The following is a 15,793-nucleotide window of genomic DNA, read 5'->3' on the forward strand; positions in this document are numbered from 1 at the left end:
TTGAGACAGTTGCTCTGTTGCCCATACTGGAGTGGAGTGGTATGATCTTGGCTCATTGCAACCTCCACCTGCCAGGTTCAAGCAATCCTCCTGCCTCAGCCTCCTGACTAGCTGGGATTACAGGCACCTGCCACCACGTCCAGTGGATTTTTGTATTTTTTAGTAGAGACGGATGGTGTTTTGCCATGTTAACCAGGCTGGTCTCGAACTCCTGGGCTTAAGTGATCCATCTGCCTTAGCCTCCCCAAGTATTGGGATTACAGGCATGAGCCACCGCGCCTGGCCTGATGCTAGTGGAGGAGAAAGACAATAAACTCAAAAAATAAATATATCATAGAATGTCAGCTAGTTTCCCCAAATGTCAGCTACAAGTTTCCCCAAATTCTGATTTTTCTTTGAAAGAAAGTGTGTGAATGCTGTGGGAAAATAACCTGGATTGCAGGAGGGCACGGGGTGGGGCTCCCGTTATGGGCAAAGGAGTGAGGAGGGTCCTTTGGGAAGAGATGACCATGAACAGAAACCTGAGGGAGTGAAGGATTGAGCCTCCCTGGGGAAAAAATGTTCCGGGAAGACAGAGGGCACATTTAAAGTGGGTGCTTGCTGGCACGGGAGAGCTGGAGTTCTCAAATATCTTGGTCACTGATCTCTTTACATTCTTAAAAATTATTGTTGGCTGACCTCCTGTTGGCAAGGATAAAGAATTAAATGAAAAAAAAAAAAAAAAGAGCCAGCGCAGTGATTCACGCCTGTCATTCCAGCACTTTGAGAGGCTGAGGTGGGAGGATCACTAGGTCAGGAGTTCAAGACCAGCCTGACCAACATGGTGAAACCTTGTCTCTACTAAAAATACAAAAATTAGCTTGGCGTGGTGGCACGCACCTGTAATCCCAGCTACTCAGGAGGCCGAGGCAGGAGAATAACTTGAACCCAGGAGGCGGAGGTTGCAGTGAGTCGAGAATGAGCCACTGCACTCCAGCCTGGGTGATAGAGTGAGACTCTGTCTCAAAAAAAAAAAAAAAGAAAAAATTATAGCTGTTTTTGTGAGTGAGTTGCATCTGTTGTGGTTGACCATATTAGAAGTAAAACTAAAACATCACAAAATAATAACAATTTATGTAAAATATAATACATTCATTAAATGTTGACATAAACAACATCATTTTAATGAAAAACAACTACACTCCAAAAAAAAAAAAAACATTTTGGTGAGAGGAGTGGCATTATTTTGTATTTTTACAAATTTTTTAAAAGTCTGGGCCAGGAGCAGTGGCTCACACCTGTAATCCCAGCACTGTGGGAGACTGAGGGAAAAGGATTGCTTGAGCTCAGGAGTTTGAGACCAGCCTGGGATTACAAGCATTAGCCACTGTGCCTGGCCCCACTGTACTTGTACTTTGAATGGATCTTTTACTCATGTGCAATTTTATAACATCAGTCATTTGGAAAACATTGATTCACTGAGTTACGCAGATCTTCCAAATGTTGAAGCATTCTATTCTATTTTTTTTTTAATTACAGACATAAGGATGGCAACAATAGACACAAGGGACTACTAGAGGGGGAAGGGAGGGAGAGGGGCAAGGGTTGAACAACTAACAGTTGGGTACTATGCTCAGTACCTGGGTGGCAAGATCATTCCTACCCCAAACCTCAGCATCATGCAACATACCCAGGTAACAAATCTGCACATGTACCTCCTGAATCTAAAAGTTGACAAAAAGTTACATTTGTTACTATCACCACCAATCTGATCAGAAAAGTCTTTAAGAATTGGGTAGTGCCGGGCACGATGGCTCATGCCTGTAATCCCAGCACTTTGTGAGGCCAAGGCGGGTGGATCACCTGAGGTCTGGAGTTTGAGACCAGCCTGGCCAACAGAGTAAAATGCTGTCTCTACTAAAAATAAAAAAATTAGCTGGGCATGGTGGAGCATGCCTGTAATCCCAGCTACTTGGGAGGCTGAGGCAGGAGAATCGTTTGAACACTGGAGGCGGAGGTTGCAGTGAGCTGATACCTTGCCACTGTACTCCAGCCTGGGCAACAGAGTGAAACTCTATCTCAAAAAAAAAAATAAATAAAAATAAAAAAATAAAAGCATCAGGCAGCACACTCCATGTGCTAGCTCCATTACTTCACCTCCTCCCAGCAACAGGCTTATAGAACAAGTGGTGTTGCTTCCCCGACATAGTTTCCTATTGTTGCTGGAACAAATCACAAAATTTACTGGCTTAAATCAACACAAGTTTTTTGTTTTAAAGTTCTGTAGCTCAGAAGACTCACGGGGCTAAATCAAGGGGAAAGCAAGGCTATGTTCCTTCTGGAAGCTCTAGGAGAAAATGTTTGCGCTTTTCCAGCTCCTAGAGGCCACCCACATTCCTTGGCTCATGGCACCTCCCTCCATTTTCTTTTTTTTTTTTTTTTTTTTTTTTTTTTTTTTTTTTTTTTTGAGACGGAGTCTCACGCTGTTGCCCAGGCTGGAGTGCAGTGGCGCGATCTCGGCTCACTGCAAGCTCCGCCTCCCGGGTTCCCGCCATTCTCCTGCCTCAGCCTCCTGAGTAGCTGGGACTACAGGCGCCCGCCACCGCGCCCGGCTAATTTTTTGTATTTTTTAGTAGAGACGGGGTTTCACTGTGGTCTCGATCTCCTGACCTTGTGATCCGCCCGCCTCGGCCTCCCAAAGTGCTGGGATTACAGGCTTGAGCCACCGCGCCCGGCCCCTCCATTTTCAAAGTCAGCAGCGTGGTATCTTCAAATCTCTCCCTCTCTCTTTCTGCTTCTATTTTCACATCTCCTTGTGACCTGACTCTCTTGCCCCTCCTTCTTTCCCTCATAAGGACCCTGTGATTACATGGGACCCACCAGTCATGTCATAATTAGATTATTTCCCAGCATAATCCATCTCAAAGCCCGTAACATTATCACATCTGCAATGTTCCTTTTGCCATGCAAAGTAATATATTCACAGGTTCTGAGGTTGGAGCATGGACATCTTTGAGGGGAGGGGCATTATTCTGCCCATGACACCACCTCCTACAAAAGATTCACAGAAAATTTAGGTAACTTGCCCAGGTTCACACAGCCAGTGAGTGGGGAATTCCAGATTTGAACTTGAGCCTGTCTTTTTTTTTTTTTTTTTGAGACGGAGTCTCGCTCTGTAGCCCAGGCTGGAGTGCAGTGGCCTGATCTCAGCTCACTGCAAGCTCCGCCTCCCGGGTTTACGCCATTCTCCTGCCTCAGCCTCCGGAGTAGCTGGGACTACAGGCGCCCGCCACCTCGCCCGGCTAGTTTTTTGTATTTTTAGTAGAGACGGGGTTTCACGGTGTTAGCCAGGATGGTCTCGATCTCCTGACCTCGTGATCCGCCCGTCTCGGCCTCCCAAAGTGCTGGGATTACAGGCTTGAGCCACCGCGCCCAGCCTTGGGCCTGTCTTGACTCCAGGTTTAGACCACTGTCCCTAGACTCATGGGAGATACCAGGTGTATTAGTCTGTTGTCACACTGCTAATAAGGACATACCCAAACTGGGTAATTTATAAAACAAAGAGGTTTAATTGACTCACAGTTCCACATGGCAGGGGAGGCCTCACAATCATGGCAGAAGGTGAATGAGGAGCAAAGTCACGTCTAATATGGCAGCAAGCAAGAGAGCTTGTGCAGGGGAACTCTCATTTGTAAAATCATTAGAGTCTGGGTGCGGTGGCTCATGCCTGTAATCCCAGCACTTTGGGAGGTTGACGTGGGCAGATCACTTGAGGTCAGGAGTTCAAGACCAGCCTGGCCATCATGGTGAAACCCCCATCTCTACTAAAACTACAAAAATTAGCTGGGCGTGGTGTCACATGCCTGTAGTCCCAGCTACTCCAGAGGCTGAGGCAGGAGAATCACTTGAACCCAGGAGGCAGAGGTTGTGGTGAGCTGAGATCCCGCCACTGCACTCCAGCCTGGGTGACAGAGCAAGACTGTCTCAAAAAAACAAAAAACAACCAAACAAAAAAACCAACCAAACAAAAAAACCATACAGACACACACACAAACATTAGATTTAGTGAGACTTACTCACTACCAAGAGAACAGCATGGGGAAAACCACACCAATGATTTGGTTATCTCCACCTGGCCCCACTCTTGACATGTGGGGATTATGACAATTCAAGGTGAGATTTGGGTGGGGACACAGCCAAAGTACATCAGCAAGGTCTGCTAAGCACTGTAGGCTATAGTGCTTGTTCATATCTTCCTTTTAACATCTATTTCCTTATACTGAAGATACATGTTAGTATCTATGTGAATTATTTGAAAATGAAGACTGTGATCTTTTTTATTTTATTTTTATTTACTTATTTATTTATTTTTTTGAGAAGAAGTCTCGCTTTTGTCTCCCAGGCTGGAGTGCAATGGCATGATCTTGGCTCACTGCAACCTTCGCCTCCCAGGTTCAAGCAATTCTCCTGCCTCGGTCCCCCAAGTAGCTGGGATTACAGGTGCCTGCCACCATGCCTGGCTAATTTTTGTATTTTTAGCAGAGACGGGGTTTCACCATGTTGGCCAGGCTGGTCTCGAACTCTTGAGCTCAGGTGATCCACCCGCCTCAGCCTCCCAAAGTGCTGGGACTATAGGCATGAGCCACCGCGCCCGGCCTGGGATCTTTTGTTTATTATCACTTTTATTTGTTATTCAAGCAACTGTATGATAAAAATCAGACAAACAACTATATATATAGATATATATAAGATATATATATATTTTTATTTATATATATATATTTTTCTTAGACAGAATTTCACTCTTGTTGCCCAGGCTGGAGTGCAATGATGGTATCATCTCGGCTCCCTGCAACCTCTGCCTCCCGGGTTCAAGTGATTCTTCTGCCTCAGCCTCCTGAGTAGCTGGGATTACAAGCACCTGCCACAACGCCTGACTAATTTTTGTAATTTTAGTAGAGACGGGGTTTCACCGTGTTGATGAGGCTGGTCTTGAACTCCTGACCTCAGGCGATCCACCCATCTCAGCCTCCCAAAGTGCTGAGATTACAGGTGTGAGCCACCACCCCCAGCCAGAGAGACAACCATAAATCACCCGTGAGTTTTCACGTCCCCCAGTTTCTATCCATGTGCAGATATCGCTTTTCCATGGTTAAAATCATAGCATAGACACTATATTGTATTGTTTTCCTCAACTTTTTGTTATAAAAATTTTCAAACATAGAGAAAAGCTGAAATATATAGCACTACTTAGAGCCTACAATTGTAAACATTTTGCCATATTTGCTGTCTCTCCCTGAATGTTTATGTGTGTATATGATTTTATCTTTTGTTGAACCATTAAACAATAGTTTACAGGCATTATGGCCTTCACTCCTAAATTATTCAGAATGCATCACCTCACAATAAGGACATTCTCTCAAGGAGTGCAGTATCAATATTACACTATAAAATTACCAATAATTCACAAAGATCACCTATATCCAATCCATATTAAAATGTCTTCAATTGATGGCCGGGCGCGGTGGCTCAAGCCTGTAATCCCAGCACTTTGGGAGGCCGAGACGGGCGGATCACGAGGTCAGGAGATCGAGACCATCCTGGCTAACACGGTGAAACCCCGTCTCTACTAAAAAATACAAAAAACTAGCCGGGCGAGGTGGCGGGCGCCTGTAGTCCCAGCTACTCGGGAGGCTGAGGCAGGAGAATGGTCTAAACCCGGGAGGCGGAGCTTGCAGTGAGCTGAGATCCGGCCACTGCACCCCAGCCTGGGCGACAGAGCAAGAGTCTGTCTCAAAAAAAAAAAAAAAAAAAAAAAAAAAAAAAAAAAAAAAGTCTTCAATTGTCAACAAATAAACAGTAAAATCAGCTTAAAAGACGTATCAGGATCGAAGCAAGATTGATTGGATCAGTCACTACATTGGATCACTACAACCCGCCAATTTCTGTATTTTTAGTACAGACGGGGTTTCATCATATTGGCCAGACTGGTCTCCAACTCTTCACTGTGATCCGCCCGCCTCGGCCTCCCAATGTGTGGGATTCCAGGCGTGAGCCACCGCGCCTGGCCCACTTATATGTTTCATGGCATCCCACTTATGAAGAGATCAGGCTCCCTATTTTATGTAACGTGGGAATGGATCTTCCTGTTAATCTCCTCTGCTTAGCGTAAGGTCTAGCAAGAGCAGACTCTTTGTAGGTGTTTGTTGAACAAATGAAAGCAATGATAGTGGTTATTAGTAACAATCCCAGTAGCCAATTTTTATTGACTGTTCTCTTGGCCAGTGTGCTCACATTAATCTAATTTGAACTTCACAGAAATCTTACGCTTGACGACATATTTGTGTTATTCACAGGTGAGGAGACCAATGCTTAGTGAAGTGAAGTCGCTTGTCTGAAATCACAGCTAGAAAAGGGGCCAAAACCCGAGGGTGGGCCCACTGGCTGGAAAACGGTGCAGTCAGGCAGGGGCGCCTGCTTCTCAATAATGAATGGACCAACGACCCCCAAGGCTGGTTTGCCGTGCACACGCACGCACGTGTGCAACACGTAGCACTTGCTGAGTGCTTGCTACTTGCCAGGCCTCATATCAAGCACTTTGCGCGTGCTTTTATGCCCTACGTTTTGTTTCTGTTTTCCTTTTTTCCCCTAATGCCTAGCAAAAGGCGTGGCCCAGGCGCCCAGGCAGGACTTGGGGAGTGAATGAAGAGTGAACGAATGAATGAATGGGCGGCAATGGGATCTTCATAAACCTGACCCTCCTCGGAGATCTAATGCGAACACTGCCGAGGCCCGGGCCCAGGGACGCCGAGGGCGGCTCGTAGGCCCCCGGCCGACCAAAGGCCGCGGCTCCCGAGCTCCGGGGGCCCAGGTGCCAGTAGGTGAGGAGCCGGGGCCCGCCGGCGCCTCGGCGTTGCCACCTCCACCTGCCTGCTGCCTCCCCTTCCGGCTTCGCAGGCAGGACCCGGCGGGCTCTTAGAATGCAGCCGCCGGGCATCTTCCGCCCGAGGGTCGCGGGGCTCAGAGTCCGGCCGGTTCCAGGCGGGGCAGGGAAGGTCCGCGGCCCGGCAGACGCACGCCCACCTGTCGGCCGCGCAGGCGCAGCAGCACGCCGGCCTCCCCGCGCCCCGCGGCGCGCGGCCAGTGCGCAGGCGCGGCGGCCGATGCGAGTGTGTATGTGCGGGCGAGAAGATGGCGGCGGCGGGGGAAGCAGCGTGAGCAGCCGGAGGAACGCCGAGTCCCATTGAAACGGGCAGCCATGGCCCTCCACAGCCCGCAGGTAGCCGCCGGTCCGCGCCTTCGGCCGGAAGGGGCCCCAGCCCGGGGCGGGCGGACGCCGCAGCGGGCGGGCGCCCGCGCCCTGCCCGGAGCGAGCGTGTGGGAGTGGGGGAGGGCGCCGGGACACGCTGCCCGGGCCTAGGCCGGAGCCACCCGCCGCCTCCGCGCCCGTCGCGCCTTCGTCCCCCTGAGCCACCCAGGCCCCCTAGTCCCGGAGAGGCAGAGGGACGGGGGCTCCGGTCCCCGCCTGGGGAGGGCGTGGGGGGCGCCGAAGGGGTTAACCTCCCTGGGGCTGGACCGCGGGGCGAGCCCGGGGTGTGGAGTGGGGCCCTCCCCGCCGCGCCGGCCCAGGGAGGCGGCCCGGGGGCTCCGGGAGTCCCCTGGAGCGGCAGGAGCCCCAGAGCAGCTCAGGTTGCTGCCTCTACCCAGAGCGAGCCTCAAAGATTTAGGGGTGCCCTGTTGCCCCTTTGCCCCCAAAGCTTCCTTTTTCAGCTTGATTGATGACGCGGGGGCTGCTGATTTTCTGGTTTTTAGATAGAAGTCGCTGAGTAGCGGCGTTAGGCTACTGTTGCAAAGAAAACTCGAAATAAGTCGCAAGGACCGTACTTTCACTTGCATTTGAGTGACATCCCTTGCACGAATCCATCCCAGCCAGGCTGACACTAACGCACCCTGCCTGAACAGTATCTAAAGCTTAGGGGCCCTTTACAATAATCCCGTAGTGGAAAGAAAGAGCTCTTTTTGGGAGATGTGCGTGTAGAGTTAAGCTCTTATTCACCTCTCCCACCCCTTCTCCCACCCCATGTCTCCCCTCCGCCATTGTAATTATTCTGGACAAAAATCGGCGTGATGTTATTATTTGTCAGTCTTGCTTTAGACTGCTAATTTGTTGACATCTGGTCCCTATAAATTGTTGCACACTTTTTAACCATCTCATTGTGTATTTGTATTAAATATGGGGAAATGAAACAAAGTAGCCATTCGGAAAACTGGTGGCGGGTAAAATCATAACCCTTCATAAGCAGTTGGGTTTTGTTGCCGTTCTGCAGATGAAGTCAATCTGACTAGACCTCTTTTGAAACATGATTTTCGTAACTATTGTAATGAATGCGTGTTGTGGAATCTAAAATGCGAAAACTTTTTTAAAAATTAGATGTTACGACAAGCTTCAATTGTGTTAAATTAGCTGTAGTTTAGTTTGCATCAGAACTTCCCCCTTTAACGTTTTGTTCCTTTGTACATTTACTTTTGTAAGTAGTATAGGTCTTTGCACGAAAGAAGGCATCAGCAGTTGAATAGTTTTTACAAATGTATAACACAAAGATTTTAAGAGATTTGGTGTATTTAGCTTTGTTTAGACCTTTCTATTTTAAACAAAAAAAGATTTGATATTTGCTTTTCCTCAACTTAAATACTAATTAGCCTATTTAAATTGGTATGAACAAGTATAAGTCTCATTATGAATTAATGTGTAATATTCCTTGTGATTTTGACATGAAGAAAGCATCTTTAGGCATAACTCACTTCCTTTATTTAATAAGCATCAATCACAATTAAAGGTTGATTGAAATGTTAATTAATGGGGATGGATAATATGTAAACTTAATTGTAAATTCGTTGTCCCAGTATTTACATTTTATACAACAGTCTAAATCGTCGTTATATACATCTTTAGAAAATTGGAGTAGCAAAAGTTGGCGAACAGAAATGTTAGCAACACTTTGGGTTTATTCTTTTAAAGTATGATTTAAATGCTTTTAAGTTCTAGCATGGAGAAAGTAGCAAAGGAAATAGTTTGATTTCTCATAATTTTCTTTTCTTTTTTTTTTTTTTTGAGATGGAATTTTGCTCTTGTTACCTAGGCTGGAGTGCAGTGGCGCCATCTTGGCCCACTGCAACCTCTGCCTCCGAGGTTCAAGCGATTCTTCTGCCTCAGCCTACCAAGTAGCTGGGGTTACAGGCGCCCGCCACCACGCCCGGCTAATTTTTTGTATTTTTATTAGAGACGCATTTCACCATGTTGATCAGGCTGGTCTCAAACTCCTGACCTCAGGTGATCCACCCGCCTCGGCCTCCCGAAGTGCTGGGATTATAGGTGTGAGCCACTGCCCCTGGCCGATTTCTAATAATTTTCAATAAAAAAAAATAGTAATGGAAACAAGTAATGGAATCATGTATGACAGGATTTAGTTACTGGTTCCTGCTCGAGTCATTCTGAGCGTTTTAATAAATTTGTTTTATTTGTTTGCCCACTGTTCTAAGAGTCTTGCAGCCTTAATGGCCATTCATTCATTCAGCAAATACTGATTGTTTATCAGGTGTTAAGCGCCATGATATGCATATTACTTGTTTCTGTTGGGAATAACAACTGCAAATTAAAGGTCTTATTTTAAATTTGACTTGTCCGGGGTGGGGCGCGGTGGCTCACACCTGTAATTCCAGCACTTTGGGAGGCTGAGGCGGGTGAATCACCTGAGTCTGAGCTGGAGACCAGCCTGACCAACATGGAGAAATCCCGTCTCTACTAAAAATACAAAATTAGCGGGGCATGGTGGCATGTGCCTATAATCCCAGCTACTCGGAGGCTGAGAGAGGAGAATCGCTTGAACCCGGAAGGTGGAGGTTGCAGTGAGCTGAGATCGCGCCATTGCACTGCAGCTTGGGCAACAAGAGCAAAACTCTGTCTCAAAAAAAAAAAAATTGACTTGTTAAAGTTAAATTTGTCACTGAGAATAATGGTACGTGGAAAAAGTTACAATTTAAAAATGTTTACAGGTCAGCGCCGTGGCTCGTGTGTGTAATCCCAGCACTTTGGGAGGCCCAGGCGGGTGGATCACTTGAGGTCGGGAGTTTGAGACCAGTCTGACCAACATGGTGAAACCCCGTCTCTATGAAAAATACAAAAATTAGCCGAGTGTGGTGAAGCTCGCCTATAGTCCCAGCTACTTGGGAGGCTGGGGCAGGAGAATCACTTGAACCCAGGTGGCGGAGGTTGCAGTGAGCCGAGATCATGCCGCTGCACTCCAACCTGGGTGACAGAGCAAGACTCTGTCTCAAAAAAAAAAAAAAAAAGCATGAAACTCCAACTCAAAATAAATAATAAATTAAAAAGTTTTTAGGTTCATAACCCTATTTCCAATTATTAGAAGGTGTTGGTTGATCCCTGTTGCCTGTATTGAAGTGTACTAGTGAAGAATTTGGAAACATTTTGAGACCAGTGACTGTCAACATTTTAGCAAATACAAATGAACTTCAGCAGTTGAAGTGTAAGTCCAAGTGAACTCTTTGTCACCAAGGGCACCAATTAAATGATTTGCGGTAATTAATTTGAAGCTGTTAGTTTTGCCTTACACCTGAAAAAATATTTGTGATTATTGATGTCATTTATAGTGAAATCTCCACGATAATGCTTCCTACACCCAATTCGAATGTCATGCAGTTGGGTTCTGTCCTTGTCTGCATAGACTCACCCCAGTCTCTTTTTTTTCTTTTTACCTTGTGATAACAGGGCCCCCAAATTTTACATGATGGAAACTCTTGGTTTCCACCTCTAGCGTATGGCTGAATGTTACTGTATTGCTGAATATCTGTTTCTAGCTGACAGCTGGATTAGTGTTAGTTCTTGAAAGAGATAGATTTTTATTAGAGTCTCACGTAATGAGCAGCTGAAGTAAATACAATTATTTGAAATGTTGACAGGGCATTTGGAGATAACAGTTTTCCTTTTCTTAGTGACAGCAAGCTATTTAAACATGTCCTAAGAGTAGATGTTTTAAGTTTGTGAGCCAGTGGTCGCCTGAATGGTTTGTACAGATGATCTGAGCAGCCGCCCTGTACCAGGACCTCACCTGAATGCTCTTGAGCCCATCTCGTTGAGAGGGCAGTGCACTGAAATTCCGGGGAATACTAAGCGGGCCTACCACATTCTAAATTCCTCACTAAAGCAAAAGTTAGGACATGTATTCTAGTGTTCTGTTACGTGGAACTGATAGGATTTAAGCAGTGATTCACATAGGAAAACTTAAAGGAGAAAAGGATTACTAAGCTTAATGATTGCTGTTTAATGCCAAGCCTAAGCGGCACATTCATTGCGCTGTGCTCAGAATATAACATTCAAGTAATTGAGAAAAGTGGTATCATCTCCAGTTGAATTAGTTACATCAGGGTTTTTGTTTCTGTTTTTTTGTTTGTTTGTTTTTAAAGATATAATTTCAGACATGTCGGTACTTCCTGTTAATGGTTGCTGGTATTCAAGTGACACATTAAACGTGGTTGCTGAGGGCACTTCTTACGGATGATATACCAAAATATGAAACATAGTGGGAAGAGCTTGCTTTTGAATTTGTAATTAGGCTGTTACTTATCTATTTACTGCCACATATGCAAGAATCACCATCGCACAAAACAGATAAATCTGTTTACAATGGAATTTGCTGGCCTTGGGCCATTGGATTACTGTCATTTGTCACTTTAGTGCCACTTCAGCAGTGTAGATGTTCATTTCCAAAGACTTACATGTGCTTGGACTGCAGTTTTCCTGTTTATTGAAGTGTTCTCCCAAAAGGTCTTTCTGTGACCATTTCTGTCAATACAGGCTGGATGAAGAGTTAGTGTAGGAAAATAAAGGTAGCCCATGGGATTTGTGTATAGTATTTGTTTCAAGGACCAGAAAATGTAGAATTTATCGTAAACCTTGATATAGAATCTTCAGATCGTAGACTTTTTCTGAACTGGCTATTTTCTGGCTATTTGAAAGCTCCTGGGCCATGATCCCATTTTCATCAGATGACTGGAGAACCCGGAAGCTCTACCAGCACTGCCATTCTGCCCTGTCTTGAAACATCATGCCCTGGTTGCCCTCTCCTGGAATAGGGCGGGTAAGGTGTTGAGATAGAACTGTGGTTTGGGGCTATCAAAGCCTGAATTCCTCGACTTTCCCTTTTGGGCTCACATGAAAATTGTTAGGAGAGTGTACATGTGGAGTACGGGCCCAGCACCTGCCACCGTCTGCACTGTAATGATGGCTACTCCTAAGAGTCCTCAGTCTCCTCCAGGTTGGGCTTGTGTCTACAGCCTTATCGGTTGTCATTCTTCAGATCCATTCTCAGTTTATTTTTCTGGCATCAGCTGGAGGAACATCTCCTTAAGCCTGTACTGTATGGCTCAGGAGTCTCAAAACCAGTCCCTTTTGAAGTGAGAGCATCTGTGGTAACAAACTGAGGGTCCCCACTCTTGTGCCTTTTTTTTTTTTTTTTTTTTTTTTTTTTTGAGATGAAGTCTCACTCTCGCCCAGGCTGGAGTGCAGTGGCGTGATCTCATCTCACTGCAACCTCTGCCTCCCGTGTTCAAGCGATTCTCCTGCCTCAGCCTCCCGAGTAGCTGGGACTACAGGGGCCCGCCACCACGCCCAGCTAATTTTTGTATTTTTAGTAGAGATGGGGTTTCACTGTGTTAGCCAGGATGGTCTCGATCTCCTGACCTCATGATCCGCCCGCCTCCCAAAGTGCTGGGATTAAAGGTGTGAGCCACCACGCCCAGCCACTCCTGTGCCTTTTGTACCTGGTTTTTACTTCTAGCTGACTCCTCCCTCCTTCCTTCCCTTTCTCTCTCTTCGTGATCTGATGGTGCTAGATTTTTGTTTCCCATTTGTCTTTGTTTTATGAAGATGGGCTCCTTTTCATTTGTGTGTATTGAGTACAGACATGTTATGCCCTTGGTTTTTTTTTTTTTTGAGACAGTCTCACTCTCTTGCCCAGTCTGGAGTACAATGGTACGATCTCGGTTCACTACAACCTCTACCTCCCAGATTCAAGCGATTCTCCTGCCTCAGCCTCTTGAGTCGCTGGGATTACAGGCGCCTGCCACCGTGCCCAGCTAATTTTTTTGTATTTTTAGTAGAGATGGGGTTTCACCATGTTAGGCTGATCTCGAACTCCTGACCTCAGGTGATCCAGCTACCTCAGCCTCCCAAAGTGCTGGGATTACAGGCATGAGCTACCGCACCTGGCCCAGTTTCTGTATTTTTAGTAGACACAGGTTTCAACATGTTGGTCAGGCTGGTCTTGATCTCCTAACCTTAGGTGATCTGCCCCCCTTGGCCTCTCAAAGTGCTGGGATTACAGGTGTGAGCCACCATGCCCAGCTAATTTTTTTTGTATTTTTAGTAGAGACGGGGTTTCACCATGGTGGTCAGGCTGGTGTCGAACTCCTGACCTCAGGTGATCCACCTACCTTGGCCTCCCAAGGTGCTGGGATTACAGGCGGGAGCCACTGCACCCAGCCTCCCTACTCATTCTTTGAAAAAACAATTTGTTGCTGGGCGCAGTGGCTCACGCCTGTAATCCCAGCACTTTGGGAGGCCGAGGCGGGCGGATCACGAGGTCAGGAGATCGAGACCATCCTGGCTAACACGGTGAAACCCCGTCTCTACTAAAAATGCAAAAAATTAGCCGGGCGAGGCGGCGGGCGCCTGTAGTCCCAGCTACTCGGGAGGCTGAGGCAGGAGAATGGCGTGAACCCGGGAGGCGGAGCTTGCAGTGAGCTGAGATCGCGCCATTGCACTCCAGCCTGGGCGACTAAGCGAGACTCTGTCTCAAAAAAAAAAAAAAAAAAAGAAAAAAAACAATTTGTTGTTGTTTTGTAGAGACAGGGATTCCTGTGTTTCCCAGACTGGTCTCGAGCTCCTGGCCTCAAGGGATCCTCCTGCCTCAATTTACTAAAGTACTGGGATTATAGGTGTGAGCTACCACGCCCAGCCTCCCTGTTCATTCTGAAAGTATCAGTCTTTTTACTTTTGATAGGACATGTTGAAGTTTTGGTTAAAAGTAGAAGAGAATTTCAAAATGAAGTTCAATTCTAGAGGTTTTTGAGATTCCTGCCCAATATAAAAAACTTCTGGTACATTGAAACAATTTTTTAATACTTATTTTTTAGAGCAGTTTTAGGTTCACAGCAAAATTGAGAAGAAAGTACGGAGAGTTCCTATATACCCCTTCTCTTGATATCTTAAGTAATAATTTCCCTTAGATAGCTGCAAAGACTATATATATATTTATTTAAGACCTCACGTAGGCCTTCTGGGTAGATGTGATCATTGGACAAGGAGGAACATATTTATTACAAAATACTAAGCATTGCAGGAGTCATCACTTGAAGCCTATAAACTCTATGAACTGCATAGTTTAGAAAGTGCCGTAGCTTGTTTGAGCCTTTACAGCAACTCTGTCCTGTATTATTATAACCATTTTACAGATGAGTAAGATAAGACCCAGAGAGGTTGTGACTTGAGGTCACATGGCTGCTGGCCCTCAGGACCTTTTGAAAGCAGGTGTTTTGACTCCTGAATCCTTTGCTTTTTCTACTTTGCCAAACTGGTTTTCTGGAAGAGACTGATGAAGGCATAATCTTTCACATTGTGACTTCCCCTTAGTAGTTCCTCCATAAGCATTTACAGAATGAATGAATGAAATGCGTGTTTAAAAACTTTAATGTTACTAATTACAAAATCTGTTACTATAATGTGTTACTATCCACTAAATATTGTGTGTGGTACAATGAAGTTCTTTATTTTATTTTCTATTACAATGACATGCTATTTTTAAGACACGAAAACAGCACAGAAGTATTTAAAGTGAAAAGTAGAAGTCATTCCCTTCCTCTCTGATCCTTCATCGTCAGTTTGGTGTGTGTCTTCTATGCTTTTTTCCATTGGAGTATTTCTGTTCTGTCTAGTCACTGAACTGAGCTTTATTGAGCAAACCTTGTTTTCAAAATTATTGAAAACATCTACTGAAGTCAGTTTTCTTATTTTTACCTAATTTTGCCAGGGAATGAAGCAGATATTCAGGAGATTAAAGTGGCTTATCAGGATCCAGTATGCGGGGGATTGTGGAAGTGCTGTCAAAACTTATAACATGTTGTCCAAACAATTTTTTTTTTCTTAAGAAATATTTTAGGCCAGGTGCAGTGACTCACGCCTGTAATTCCAGCACTTTGGGAGGCTGAGGCAGGTGAATCACTCAAGCTCAGGAGTTTGGGACCAGCCTGGGCAACATAGCAAAACTCTTTCTCTACAAAAAATACAAAAATTAGCTGGGCATGGTGGTTCTCTTCTGTAGTCCCAGCTACTTGGGAGGTTGAGGTGGGAGGATCGCTTGAACCTGGGAGGTGCAGATTGTAGTGAGTTGAGATTGTGCCACTGCACTTCAGCTTGGGTGACAGAGCGAGACTCATGTCAAGAAAGAAAAGAAAAGAAATATTTTGAAGACTTCCACCCCCTTAATAGCAGTCATGCTGTCCGGTGTTCATTTTGTAAAAAGAAGCCTGGGCTGGGCATGGTGGCTCACGCCTATAATCCCAGCACTTTGGGAGGCCGAGGCGGGTGGATCACCTGAGGTCAGGAGTTTGAGACCATCCTGGCCTACATGGTGAAACCCCATCTCTGCTAAAAATAAAAAAATTTAGTCAGGCATAGTGGTGGGCACCTATATTCCCAGCTGCTTGGGAGCCTGAGGCAGGAGAATAGCTTGAACCCGTA

The 15,793-nt window shown here is 45.8% G+C and overlaps 2 protein-coding genes across 3 annotated transcripts in view; one reads left to right on the forward strand and one right to left on the reverse strand.

Moving 5' to 3' along the window:
- Positions 1-15,793, reverse strand: part of MEAK7 (MTOR associated protein, eak-7 homolog) — a 672,801-nt gene that overhangs the window by 229,210 nt on the left and 427,798 nt on the right. The gene's annotated exons all lie outside the window — the stretch shown is intronic.
- USP10 (ubiquitin specific peptidase 10) overlaps positions 7,102-15,793 on the forward strand; it is an 81,370-nt gene continuing 72,678 nt past the window's right edge. Inside the window, exon 1 of one of the 2 annotated variants that reach the window (XM_050773614.1) lies at positions 7,102-7,258. In XM_050773614.1, the coding sequence (XP_050629571.1) occupies positions 7,238-7,258 (21 nt within the window). In that variant the 5' untranslated portion in view covers positions 7,102-7,237. The remainder of the gene's footprint in view (positions 7,259-15,793) is intronic. The other variant, XM_050773615.1, reaches the window with a different exon arrangement.

Source organism: Macaca thibetana, chromosome 20, assembly GCF_024542745.1.
Source record: "Macaca thibetana thibetana isolate TM-01 chromosome 20, ASM2454274v1, whole genome shotgun sequence".
NCBI classification, from domain to species: domain Eukaryota; kingdom Metazoa; phylum Chordata; class Mammalia; order Primates; family Cercopithecidae; genus Macaca; species Macaca thibetana.